Here is a 13,528-nt window from a genome sequence, read left to right as displayed (position 1 = left end):
CATGTGTCCAGAGAAATTCATTTATTTAGCTTAAATAAATATAAAAACCTGAGTGGCCCTGAGTGACGTGATGATCTCCACCAAGGCCAAACTGTCCTATATGTGTCCATCTAGCTCTCATATGGTATTTAGAAAAATAATCCTAATAAACTATTTATATAGCACGCTTCAAAGTGCTTTACAGATAAGAACAAAATAAAATAAAACAACGGAACAGGAAGTAGTCTGATAATCTGCATCAATTGAAAAAAACAGTCATAAATAAGATTCAAATTCTGTTTTGTACATCATTTCCTGAGAAATTTACAAAAATGTTGAAAAATACCTTGTGTCAGGATTAAAAAAATATATAAATTCTTAAATTATAATCCAGAATCCATCCTATAACCAGATCTTCCCCCTAATTTGACAGTTTCTTCCCCCACCCACAGCCCATGCGAACTGGCTCAGTAATTAATGTGTAATAAACATGATGAAAATATAATCTCCATAGCGAAGGTTGATAAAAGTGTGGAAGCAATATTATGCTCCAATATGAAGCAGAACAATGCCATCAAGTGGTGAATGCTAAAACATCGTTCATTTAGAAGATGGTAACTGCCCTCCCTGTTGGATCTAGTGTGATGTCCGTCTTCAACTCTTTCACTTCTGCTTTCACTTGAGACGATTTGGTGCTAAAGGTGATAAAAGAGTAGGCGAGTCCCCCTGACATACTGCAAACAAGAGACAAAAGCAATCAGATGTTGGGCCATGGAATAAAATCAGGACACATTGGAAAATATTTAGCTAAAAAATTCCTGTTATAACATAAAAAAACAGGCACATTTGACTTTGAGTCATTTGTAAAACATTCATTAATTTATATATCTGAGCCTGGATTGGATTTAGTGTCAGTGCTGCTCTGATGAAACAAGAACTATAAATGTTCTAAGTAATGTTCACATCACATTCACACATGGTCACATCAACTACCCTGTTAAGAATTGTAACAACATGTAACAATGACATTTAACTAAATGTTTCCTATTATTATAAGTTAAATAAAGAAATTAAAAAACGAAAATGAAACTGGACAAATTGTTTTTTTTTACCAAATGCTGAGGCCTATGAAGTTAGTCCAAGAGAAGAGGTAGTCTCCGCCCACAAATATGCCAATGTAGGCTACTGCAACATTCTGGATGATAAAAAGTGACAACAGATTTATTACATTTTCATATAGTTTTATGTTTTAAAGCAAAACATTTAAAAAAGTACAAATAAAGGGAAAAGTAAAAAGAAGTAGAGTAAAAGTAAAAAAAAAAAGTAAATTTAAAGTTTAAAAGAAGTACAGTAAGTATAAAAAAAACAATCACGATAGCCAGAAAAAAAGTAATTAGCAATTGGTGCAGATTTAGAAATAGGTGTGGATTTAGGAAATTCTTAACATCACAAAAAAAGGCCATTTTGACAAATTTTTCTTCCTCTTGATTGTTTATCATCATGTTTATCGTCAGTGTGTTCGCACCTTTATTGCTCCAACGACTGAGGTAGTAAGTGCAGAGTTATAATAGCTGCACAGGACTATGGAATACATCAACACAAACCTGGAAAAAAAGAGAGGTGAGTTTTAGGAAACTGGGTCGACTGAGGCAATAATGTAAGTAAGATGGATCTTGTATGAATATCAATATGAACAGTTTGCACTGAAATGAGGTGACATACCCCATGATGCAGGACAAGAGGAAACAAAAAACAAACGTGCTATTAAACCAGCCCTCAAATGTGACGGCCTGAGGATCAAAACATAGAAGTCAGTCAGAAAAGGAAACGCACAAACACACCCAGACCGAATATGTTGTATTAGTTAGTAAATGTACCATCTGCAAATCTCCCGTCAAGGCACTGAACAGGACAGTGGGGATAACAAGGAGGAGCGCATTGTAAAATAAGACACCGTACTTCCCAAGACCCTGAATAATTAAAAAAGAGGAAAACATCAGTTATAATGTGACCAAAATCACTGAGGGTTAGTTCATGCACTTGAACCAACTTGATTGTGATTGGCCAGCGAGACGGTGTGAGGGCCGATAAAGACACAGACTGGGCGGGTAAAAACTTTATGGATTTTTTGGACATATGTGGCAGCCCACTGAGATTCGTCCTAGCATCCCTGATGGCCACTACACCTCTGCATGTATGTACCATAGACTGTATATAAAGAATAACTAATTAAAATCAAACTTGTGGGAAAAATCAACACATGAACATACATCAGTGTGATAAGAACAACCTTAAATAACAGCAACCATCTTTGAGAAAATGTATTCAACATGTACGTGACTTTTTAGTTTGGCCCATGTAGAGGAGGAGGGACTGATGACCTGTACTGATGCCAGCCACCAGGTGGCATACAAGACCGTTTGGCTTCACTTATGGGGAGGCATAAAGAAGGTGGGTTTCATCTAATTGTCTAAGATAATATTTGATACTATAAATAGAATAATGTGCTTACTCAATGACATCTAACCCACAAAGCAAGTATAACCTGTTCTGACATCTTTTCTCATTGAAGGAATCAACCACACCTACGCTGACATTTAACTGTTGTATCTCTACCGATTGTTTACCTCCACGCCAAGTTTCTGCTTGGTGTACACACTGCTGCTGGCGGTGAAGACATCATTGAGCAGGATGAAGGTGTAGGCCCTCAAATCGAAGGCCAGGTCGGAGCTACAGGAGAAAGAAAGATGCAGCTATAAGCTTCTGTCCGCACTTAGTTCGGTTCTTCAGCAACAAGTCCAAATAAAACATGCGTACCTCGCAGCAATCATGGCACCAACAACTATCGTCACAACACTGAAAACAAGACGTCTGGGAAACGTTTTTCTGGAAAACAAAAGGGGGAAAGTGGAGACTCATGAGCATGGATGGGTTACAAGACAATCGAGCCCTTGGCAGAGACATGTAAAAGGCCTTTCTATATAAAAACACAGATAAGAGACGTTTATGTGGTAGTTTTGTTAGTTTGTCTGTCGTTTTGACTCTTTATTCTGGTTGATTTTTGTCTCTTGTTAGTTAAGGTTCTGACCCTGGATCCCCAGACCCCTTCAGCCCTATAGGCCCGTTCAGTGATTCGTAAAAAAGGCACCTTACTGTCAAAGTACTGAAGGACACTTATCAGCACTTTATGGTGGTCCTGAAGTGCAAATTGTAAAACACGACAAATAGAGATACACAATAACAAATCAAACACTATGGCAGATAAAGAAGGTACCTATCACCAAGGCTCCTCGCTGATTGGACGGACACACTGTCCATCTTTTTAAAAGGAGGAAATTGTGTTTTGCCGTTGTTTATTGTAATTTTTTTTGTAATTTTTAATCTGTCGTAATGATTTGTTATTTATTGTTGCGTTTTCTTATTGCTGTTATATTTTTGTGATCTGTTGTAGTGTTTTCTGATTAAACCTACACTTTATCACAACCTGTAACTCTGCATTTTTCACCTTCTCCCTTCCCTCCACTGGGAACTCCTATTTAACTTTACTCTCCTGTAACAATTCAAATCCAAACAGGTCTTTCAAGGCTTTGATTGCAATATAAAAAAAGTGTTACCTTAGTATATACACTTCCAAGATCATTGTCATCAATATGGTGAATTTCCGTAATACTGTGAACATGGGCAAACTGTAAAAGACAACAATGTTTTGTTAGGAGTTTGCAGGATAAGAAACTTTAAAGATCAGAATCTACCACAATTAAAACCAACTGATTAAACCTGAGTTTTTTGGTGCTGGCCAGTCCTGTTATTTGATTCCCAACGTACAGCAGAGGAAGAGGGAAGATCTGGAGAGACATTATTCAAAAAAAGACGTATACGATATTGCAAATAGAAAACAGACGACATGTGAATGAATAAGGATGAATGATGAAGATGAGTCATGTTCTGAACGCTTACTTTGATGAAAATACTTTTGTCAAAGTCCTGGAACTGGACTGTTTTGCTCTTTTTGGCAGCGTAAATGACAACAACAGTGGTGACCATCTGAAAGTGACACACGGGTGAGATGGGTGAGATGGGTGAGATGTGTGTGTGTGTGTGTGACAGACAAAGAGGGAGCCGGACACAGCCGGAGAACTTACCTGACCTATTCCCAGAAACATGTAGGAGGGAAACCTGGAAACACATCAGCATTAGATCAGAGGGTGAGAGGACGGGGGGACACCACACACATTCATTGATTCATTAAAAAAAAAAGGCAGGGGCGCCACCTACGTGTAGCTGGTCAACACGGTTTTATTCACCACCGTGATCAGAAAGGAGCTGCACGCGTAAAACAGTGCGGAGGAGAAGCGGAGCAGCGCGGAGTGTTCCCCGGAGTCTGGAGGAGTTATGTCGGGCATCGTGGATCAACGAGAGACAATCTGTGAAATAAAGAGAGTTTAAAATCTCCGCACTTGTTCCTGCGGCGCAGGGATCCGGGGATCTGCTGCGATACAGTTGTTTCCTGTCAACGTCTTGAACATCCGCAAAGGAACAGTACTCACGTGGGAGGTGCCCGCGCGATTACAGTTTCCTCTTAGTGGGAGACAAAAGCCATATATCAAAAATATATATCAAAGTACTTTACTATGAAAATAATTAAAGCATTTCTCTGGGAGGTAAGTTAAATGTGATCTATAGACAATATTTTAAAATAAAGCACACATAAGTTGGTAAAAAGACAAATAAAGGTTATTTATTTGGAATGTATTTTGCAGAATGTTAATGATCATTACCTTATTATAAACATTTTAATTTGAATTATATTAATACATATTTGGAATGTATTTTGCATCATGTGCAATACAGGTTTTCTATTTTAATATATTGATATTATTTGGAATGTATTATGCAGTATTTTAATGTTGTATGAGTTATATTTTCCATTATGTGCAATACCTTATTACAGATAAAAGGCCTGTATTACAAATGATATTTAGTTTATACAGTAATAGTACTTATATATAAACGCCTAGTAATAGTCAAAACAGGGACAAAGGAGGCTCCTGTACTTACACTGCATTGTAACTTTAACTCGTATTACTTTATGTGTTTAAACTGTCTGTGTGCCTCTTTTTTAATTGATTCCTAAACGCTTCTTTACTCTTTTGTCTTATATTGTTTGCACAATTGGTCTTGATGCCTTTACTTTGAAGCCCTTTGAATTGCCTCGCTGTTGAGAAGCGCTACACACATGTATTTGCCTCACCTTTGTGCTCAAGCTTGTGTCGTGTGTACATTAACTCAGGTGTGTGGCAACAGCGTAGGAAAAGCAGGCGATCGTCTGAGGCCCTGGGCCGAGAGGAGCCCCCCCCCCCCCCCAAACAGCTGATTATCCACATGCGTCGTACAAGCTACACTCCTTTTGTTTGCTCAGTTTGAAAACAGTCATACTGACACGTTTCACTTTGTTGAGTTTGCTGATGATCAAAAACGCTTTGCTGGATCTGTCTGGAATCAATAATGTGAAATGACTAATATCTGTACGGCTGTTTACACTAGTGTAGAGTTATAGTTTCTGTGGATTTCTGCGGTCCGTTTTCTTCCACTAGAGGGCGCTGCTGAGTTGCAAAGTCTTCATATTGGACAAGGAAACATCTGGAGATTTGTCTTTCATCTTCACCTCCATCCATTTGCACTTTATTGTTGCTGCTTTATATTGAGTTGTAACTCACAGTCATTTTAACAGAGATTATGCCTCTAAGTTTTCCAGTGGTGAAGGAAGCACTGGAACATTTACATTTAAATGTAGACAGAAGTAAATAGACAGAAATGTAATAAATGAGCCTGGAAAAAAAAAGAAAAAGATAAAGGAGTAAAATGTCCTGAAGGATTATGAATGCATTCGAGTAAAAATACTTAGATAAAAACACAAAAGTAAAATACCAAGCAAACAAAAAGGCTCCTCAGTTACAGTAAATGCCTCTTTTCACTCACTTGGGAATGAAACAGAATAAATCAAATAAATGAGCTCAGTGAAACTTTCCAACAGTTTTTTTTATAGTATTTGTTGTTTGCAGCAGTTTTTCTCTCAGTGGGATCAGTCATGGCATATCAGCGCTTTTTACTTTCACTTCCCAGGTTAAGTTACAGTATTTGTTTTAGATCCCTCACAAAGTTCCACATCCCAGTTTACATGTCAACATTTCTTATTACAATATAGAGATTCAATTCAGTAACAGTTCAGTATAGGGCCCCCTGCATATTTGATGAAAAAGATAAACCACGGTGAGAACTGGAAAACACCAGAGTTAGAAAACACGATGAGGTTTTTCATTCCAAAACTCAGAAAGCTGCTTTCACATTGTGTCTCTTCCTTCTCTTCTGCAGACTCTTCAGGAGAGTCTTCACCTTGAGAGGAGCACATATGGGCTTCAGCTGGCCCTTCACGTAAAGTCTGAGGAGCCACAAGGAAGATTCAGTTGAAGATAATAATGAAAATATAAAAGCAGGCACGTGTAACTCAAGTTCAGGTTATTAGCTCATCTGGTTCTTCTGTAGTTTATTTTGTGGTCATGACAAGATCTTGACTAAGATCAGTAACGTATGAATGTTGATATGAATGGATAATCACAATGAAGCAAATGGCTGCGGCTCGTTGTTGCTCTTACATCAGTGCAGAGATGTCACAGGCGCCGCTGCTCTGCTGAACGTACCACTTTTCCACCTTCATCAGCCAATGTTTGTTCACATGCGCTGCTGTTTTCATGCAGCATTTTGGGATGACAGCTATGATGTGAGATTAAGAGCCACAGTAAGGGAAACAAAATCTTATATGCACATAAGTACAAGTGTTAACACACAAACAAACAGTTAATAATAAAAATCTCACTTGTTTCTTGATGCTATCAGTTCTGTTCAACCTCCCAAAATTATGTTCCCTATTCCCCACGCATGTAGGTTCGAACAAAACAATTACAGTGGTTTTCTTTATTTCTGAGATGAATAATAATAATATTAAGAATATCATAATCATCATCAATAAAAATAAAAGCAAATAAATTAATAAAAATAAAGAGTAAATAGAACAGTATGTTATATTTTGATTTGTTATGCACCATACTGAGAACAAATATACTTAATATAGAAACAAATTAAGAAAATTTAAATTTAAAAGCATGTACATGACTTATGAAGAGGTAAATCTTGGTTTTAAGACGGGCATTTGTAAAGTTAGTGGGGTCCTTACCTTCAGTAGAGGTGATGGCCAAAGCAAACAGGCAAACAACCACAAAGGCAACTTTCAGATCCATGACAGCAGAACAAATGAGCAGAGGAAATCTGGGCTAGCTGCTTAAATACTGGCAACACACACGCGCACACGCGTAATATAGCTGTGGTTGAGTTAAAAAAAACACTCAAAGTCTTTGTGAGAGCAAATGTTATTTTCACTTTCTGCAGTAATCTGTTTGTTCAAAGCTTTGACACAGGATGAGGGTGCTACGCCACCTGAACAGGCTCCGACAGGTTTAATAACACCTCTTTTCACAGTATCTGATTTGATTGCTGGATACTGAAGGAGAGCTCAGATGATTCCACACCCCGACTCGTGAAAAGCAGGATTCACAATAAGTCACATTTACTGTAAAACACATCAAAGATCATGTAAAACTTAACCGGGGTCAAAAGGCAGCTGAAGCAAAGTGATGCAGGTGCTGCAGCTCAGTCAAATGAGTGAAATATCATATCACATTCTATATCTACACTGATCAAAGAATTACAATTAGTTGCATAAGTAGTGAAAGACCCTAAACGTTGAGCCCAATAAAACAATTTATTATTAAAAGGAAAATGAAATCTGACATCTCTCTTCTCAAATCGACGAAGGCCAAACTGACCTAAATGAGTGTGTTGCATCTGATAATAATACAATATGTCGACCTCACACTGCAGAAGCTGTCGCCCAGCAGTCAAGAAAACATTTCTCGTTCACCGTGGTAACTGTGAGCTCTCGTGTGGCTTTCAAACCTCTGCTGCATGTTGTGCAATATAACAGACAATTACTGAAAAATCCCCCATCTAAGTAATACCAACCAGGGGAATATTTTTATGGGAGAACAAAAGACAGACTCACGTGTTGGGTGTTTATTTTAGAGCTGGGAAAGTTGGTGCTGTAGCAGGAAGAGCTGTCAAAGCTGACAGTCTCTGAGTGCTGTTTGGCTTGAGGGTAAATCCTGCAGTTCACAGGACGTTCTCCCGTCTGAGCAACAGGTTTGAAACTTAAATCTGGAGGATTTGTTTTGGTCTTTAAAATGAACCACTATGGCCTGACTTGACCGCAGTGGAGGATTTGTCAAAACTACTTACAGCTTAAAGGTTTTAATGTGGGATGGGTTTTGGAAGAAGAGAAGAGAAGAGAAATACACCAAATTTAAATCTGGACTTGAGGGTGGTGCTGTGTTAAAAGTCAACGCATCGCTAAAGTTAACTACGGTTCATCCTGAGGGGAACATGAATGTGTGCAAAAAAACTTCAACAAACAATTCACTGTTGCACAAGAGGTTAAGTTAGAAGATCACCCAAGTCTGTAGGATACATTCTCTGGGAACTAGATCTGCGAATAGAATTTGGTGGCAGGCCAACCAGTAGCTAAGCTCAGGTCGAGATGACCATTAGGATTCATCCTCTAGCATGAATATTATTGTGTCTCTTTTCATAATGTCTGACAGGCTGCATTTTGCACATGTTATTATTGTGTGGCTATGTCTATGTGCAGGGGAATAAACAGGAGGTCAAGCAGAAGGGGCTAAAATGAAGAAATTAAATCAGGTGGATTCTGAAATCGAAAGTAAAACACATCGATAACACTTACAACATCTACGGGGAATTCTTTGATAATCCACGCACCTGTTAAATCAGTCAAAACATGCAACTGTCAACTGTCAAAATGTGGGAGGTCCTGAACCCGGTTCCAGGTGAATCAGACGAACCGTCATCAGTTCTGGCACCAACATCAGGTTTCAACCAACGCACAAAGGATAATGAGGACTGGAATCAGACAAGTTGATACACACCGGATGACGCTGTGTGCTAGAGGAATGAAAGGGCTGTACAATCTATCAGTGCAGCAACTGATGCGTGTGCTGGATTAGTCAACAACCACCTTTTAACCTGCCTTGTAACAGCAGGTTAAAAGGTGGTTGTCTTACTGGGAGCGGGTGGTAGTGGTGAGGGTTGCTTGGCAAAGACATTCAGCCATTGTTGAGTAAGACCAGAGGTTATAATATGACTTCAATGAGTTGCTATTTCTTCAGTGTGAGCAAGTCTGCGTGGAGCGCAATAGAGGCGGTACAAACCAAAATGCATCGCTTATCAGCTTTTTTATAACAGTTAAAAAATGTCGTCTGGTGCCTAAAACAACTGTGAAATGTTACAGTGTTTGTGTGGAGAAATGTTCAACTCGTGTGGACTCGAGAGGCCGTACAGCAGACTATCTGGATATCTGCTGTCTACACCAGGAGCCAACAGCCGTTTATACTAACGTTTGCTCCTTAGAGAGAGTAAAAATGTACATGTAGAACCTTTATATTTAGTTTTCTATAAATTTGGGACACTCAAACTTCAACTGATTAGTTGAATCATGGCTGATTTATCAAAAGACGTTATCTATGATGGGCAACAATATATTCCTTCCACTGTCAGTCACACACACACACACACACACGTCCGAGGATAATAAGAACAGACAACAGATGTTGATGATACAGTTTGTATTGTTTCTCCCATTTCCAATAATCAATAATATTTCTACTACACATGAATGAACTGCTCAGCATCAGCATTCAGCTGCTACACATGTGGGCGTCTGCAGCCAGGTTCATTTATTTACTTATTTACAGTTTTCTGCTATAACTTACTCATTTGAACTGGAGCTCAACATAGAGATTATACTTTGTTTACAGTATGTGCATCAGTATGTACATTTACAAGCTGGGAACAAACATGGAAACACGATTCCTCGACCCCAGGATCTGGATAGAAGCAGCCAATCAGTAAACAGGTTGAAGAAAGTTCTCCGTCTGTGATCAGAAAGCGTCTTCACAGATACTAAATTAACAGAGCAGGAGGTGTTAAGAGAACAAAGTTTGACTTGGTGTTTTATTGGCTCGAGGTTTATATTGGAACAGACATGATTTGTTCCTGTTGCACCTCCAGGCCCCGAGGAGCAGAGGAACCTCCACAGCTTCAGGATCAGTACTCGGTCTGTCCTCTGGAGGTCACATGCAGCAGGCGGAGCAGCAGCTCTGCAGGTGAGATCCCTGCGGAGCCGTGGCCTGGATCTGAGGCCTCGACCTCCACCAGGCAGTCGGAGTCAACCGCACAGCTCTCTGAGGAGGAGGAGGAGGAGGAGGAGACGATATTAAAGGGGAGGAAGGAAAAGAAGAGGAGAGGAGAGGAGAGGAGGCAGAACAGGAGAGGATAGGAAGGAAGAGGAGGAGAGGCGAGGAAAGGAAAGGAAGGAAAAGGAAACTTTATTGACACTACTGACTCCACGACACACGACAAACAATCAGATGAGACTGTACCTGAGTTACAGCAAAGTCCTGATCCCGCACAGCGTCCTCCCTCAGATCCACAGGGTCTCCCTCCTGCCAGGCAGGGGGTGAGCAGGTAGTTCTCCTCCACACAGTGAGCTGTCTCTGGGGAGCCCAGCAGGCAGCCCAGACCCTCCCCGCAGCAGATACTGGGGCCGAAGCAGCGGCCCCTGTCTCCGGGGCCACAGGACATGCACTGGGGGAGAATAGGGAAAATCTAAGTATTAATCAGGTTGTATAAACCCAATCAATTATTTATATTGAGACATTAATTCAGGCATTTTCCAACTGGTAAACCCTCTGTTTCAAAACATTTTTTTATTCTACAGACCATAAAGGATACGGTGTCCTCCCTCTCATATTTAATCAACATTGTGGTATAATTCTTAAATGCTGTTCCACATTATTTATCTCAATTCAGTGACTATTCATCACTTCCTCTGCTCCAGAAAGAGAATAAGAAAGAAAATATGCATCAAATTACAGGCTACAGTTTGTATTTCTCTTATAAATTCTAATACAGAAGTTTATCATACATTTTAAGGTAAATTTGTTCTAATTTTACACTTAGCTGGAGTGTTTTTTTTTCCCGGTAGAGCCTCAATATTTAGACAAAGAAATTGCAAATGTATTACGTTTTTACAAATGTATTAATATTATCGTGATTATTATATTATTTACTTTGATTTGTTCTTTTATTTTGTTATTGCTAATATAACTAACTTTTATTGTGGTCCTTAGCAGATTAGTTTGTTTTTTAGTAGATAAAAAAGCAGAGTTTCCACATCTGAGCACAATCTACTAAACCAATTAAATGAAAATTCATCTAATTCCGTTTTGCATTGAATTTCCCTCATTTATAAATTTGGATTTACCTTATTTAAAATCTTTAACTACTTTATACACCATCGAAACAGACTCGAATGCAGTTTGAGAGATTTCCGCTCCAAGGAATAATAAAATAACAAAAAAGAAAACTCCCATCAGAGGATGGACAGCAGGCAGAACGGATTGTGGTCCTCTCACCTGTCTGATGCCAGTGTCCGGCAGCGCTCGCTTCCCTCCCCGGGGGCAGTTCTGGATGTAGCAGGCGGAGGAGAGGGCGAGGAATCCCAGGACGCACAGCGCGAACATGGAGTGAGGCATGGCTGCTGGTTGGTTGGATGAGCGCTGCGCACCGGTGCTGTATCCTCCGCCTGGGTGGATGTGAGACTGACTGACAACTCGGTCGGTTCTGTACTTATAAGACACGGACCCGACGAAAGCCACCGACACACCGGGGACTGACGTCAGTGACGCGCCATTCTTCTCCCCACACGCACGCGCGTCCGTGGGGCACCGGCGAGCGCAGAGGTCGCGGGCAGATGTGTCTCTGCATGAGATGTGTGCCATCATACTGATGTACACAAGAAAACAGCAGAGAGCACAAATAACTTGTGAATAATGTGAGGAGGCTCTAACAGTAACATGGCACTAATTAGAGTTTATGGACAACCAATAACTTTAATGACTGAATGCACTGTGCACTGATTGAGTACAAGTGGTTTCATGATGATCAGGGACAGTTCAGCTATGAAACTAAAGTCCCTGCTCATCACTGTGTAGGACAGACTTCCTCACTTGAGCCTGGACGATAAACATTTTTTTTAGGGGGGTTGATGCTGATACCGATATGAGGGAGTAAAACATTTCTGCTCCAGATATATCTGCAGATGCATACAATCAAAAATGAGCCATGATACCCAAGATGTCCTTTTAGAACCCTCATGACAACAAAATGCAATGTAGGCTTGATATCTCAAAGTTTGACCCTTAACTTCTATCTAATAATTCTAGAAATCTCTTGAGTTAAACTGTTCATTTTATCAGCTTCACACTGTGTGTTGTTAAAGGTCCAAGGAAGTGCAGTGTTGAATTTGGTGTGAACTGGATACGCGATACAAACTTTGATATAAGTTGGAACAGGAGAGAAGCGTCCATCAGCAGAAATGACCCCGTTCAGGACGACTGATTGGCCAGTTCTAGGTTCTGTGCACTGAGTCTTCACCGAACTTTGAATTAACAGGTGAGCAGCTGTTTGTGCAGCTTCAGGGTTCTGTGGACCGAGTCCTGCAGCCGGCTCATTGGCTGCAGGGGACTTTAACAGTTTCAGAAAGAAAAGCTGCAACCAGCATCACCACAGGCGAAGCAAACAGCCCTTTTACAGACACTGCACTAGTTATTAATAACTAGAAAAAAAAGAAAACAAAATACAACCAAATATCTAGAACTGAATTAAGAAAGTAAACATTTTTTATGAAAAAAAACCATAAGTGCAAATACTTTCTGCCGAATAAGTTTTCATATCGGCACATATCAGCAAGCATAAATGCTTATACCTATGTCTGTGAAAGGATAGTAACTTATTTTATGTGCAAACCAATAAAGAACTTGCCAACTCCTCACAGAAAGACCGCAGCCCAACTAGGATTCCAACCTTCTTGATGTGAGGCAGGGACATTACCGACCAGAGGAAACAGAAAGCGAGCATCATGACAACCTCTAAGGGTCACACAAATTATCCTCCAGGCACAAATTAAAAACTACAAATGAGCATAACAGGATTAGCATTTCAGATAAACACAAATATTCTCAGGTTATTATTCTGTTCGGTGTCTTGTTGCATGCGCAGGGTTGTGTTTCACCCATTAGCTGTTGTGATGCTCATTAACAAATGAACATGAGGGGCAGCAGGTTGAGGTGTGATGGAGTCGTTTAATTATCCCCACGGCATTCAGGGCCCATCGTTGAATAAATACAAAATGTGGACTTGTTATGCATTACTGTACTGCTGAACATGAACTTGTTTCCAACTGACATTGTTCCCAAGCAGTGGATTAGAGTTTAAGTTTTTACATTTCTCACATGTACGAAGCAGAAAAATCATTTAAAAGTGAAACCGAATGTTCTAGCAGGCGAGTAGTGAGGCCGTA

At 39.9% G+C, this 13,528-nt stretch overlaps 3 protein-coding genes across 4 annotated transcripts; all 3 read right to left on the bottom strand.

The window, feature by feature from the left end:
- Positions 1–6: 6 nt before the first annotated feature.
- On the bottom strand, positions 7–4,501 carry slc35d2 (solute carrier family 35 member D2). 2 transcript variants are annotated; one of them, XM_034596602.1, is made up of 12 exons: positions 4,255–4,501; positions 4,122–4,155; positions 3,937–4,023; positions 3,757–3,824; positions 3,594–3,665; positions 2,797–2,865; positions 2,607–2,709; positions 1,857–1,949; positions 1,702–1,769; positions 1,505–1,583; positions 1,092–1,174; positions 7–713 (listed from the first exon to the last, which is right to left on the bottom strand). In XM_034596602.1, the coding sequence occupies exons 1-12, from the start codon at positions 4,380–4,382 to the stop codon at positions 584–586; spliced, it is 1,014 nt and encodes a 337-aa protein (XP_034452493.1). In that variant the 5' UTR covers positions 4,383–4,501; the 3' UTR covers positions 7–583. The 2 variants fall into 2 exon arrangements, with proteins under 2 accessions (XP_034452493.1, XP_034452494.1); XM_034596603.1 differs by lacking the exon at positions 3,937–4,023.
- A 1,231-nt stretch (positions 4,502–5,732) lies between these two features.
- Positions 5,733–7,347, bottom strand: ccl27a (chemokine (C-C motif) ligand 27a). Its single transcript, XM_034596608.1, has 3 exons — positions 7,211–7,347; positions 6,633–6,750; positions 5,733–6,418 (listed from the first exon to the last, which is right to left on the bottom strand). The coding sequence occupies exons 1-3, from the start codon at positions 7,272–7,274 to the stop codon at positions 6,307–6,309; spliced, it is 294 nt and encodes a 97-aa protein (XP_034452499.1). The 5' UTR covers positions 7,275–7,347; the 3' UTR covers positions 5,733–6,306.
- A 2,455-nt stretch (positions 7,348–9,802) lies between these two features.
- avp (arginine vasopressin) lies at positions 9,803–11,790 on the bottom strand. The gene is made up of 3 exons (XM_034596605.1): positions 11,583–11,790; positions 10,548–10,752; positions 9,803–10,349 (listed from the first exon to the last, which is right to left on the bottom strand). Exons 1-3 carry the CDS (start codon positions 11,700–11,702, stop codon positions 10,213–10,215), a joined length of 462 nt encoding a protein of 153 aa, XP_034452496.1. The 5' UTR covers positions 11,703–11,790; the 3' UTR covers positions 9,803–10,212.
- Positions 11,791–13,528: the final 1,738 nt, after the last annotated feature.

The sequence above is a fragment of the Hippoglossus hippoglossus genome, chromosome 9 (genome assembly GCF_009819705.1).
Source record: "Hippoglossus hippoglossus isolate fHipHip1 chromosome 9, fHipHip1.pri, whole genome shotgun sequence".
Taxonomy (NCBI): Eukaryota; Metazoa; Chordata; class Actinopteri; order Pleuronectiformes; family Pleuronectidae; genus Hippoglossus; species Hippoglossus hippoglossus.
This window is presented reverse-complemented; position numbering and strand designations above follow the sequence as displayed.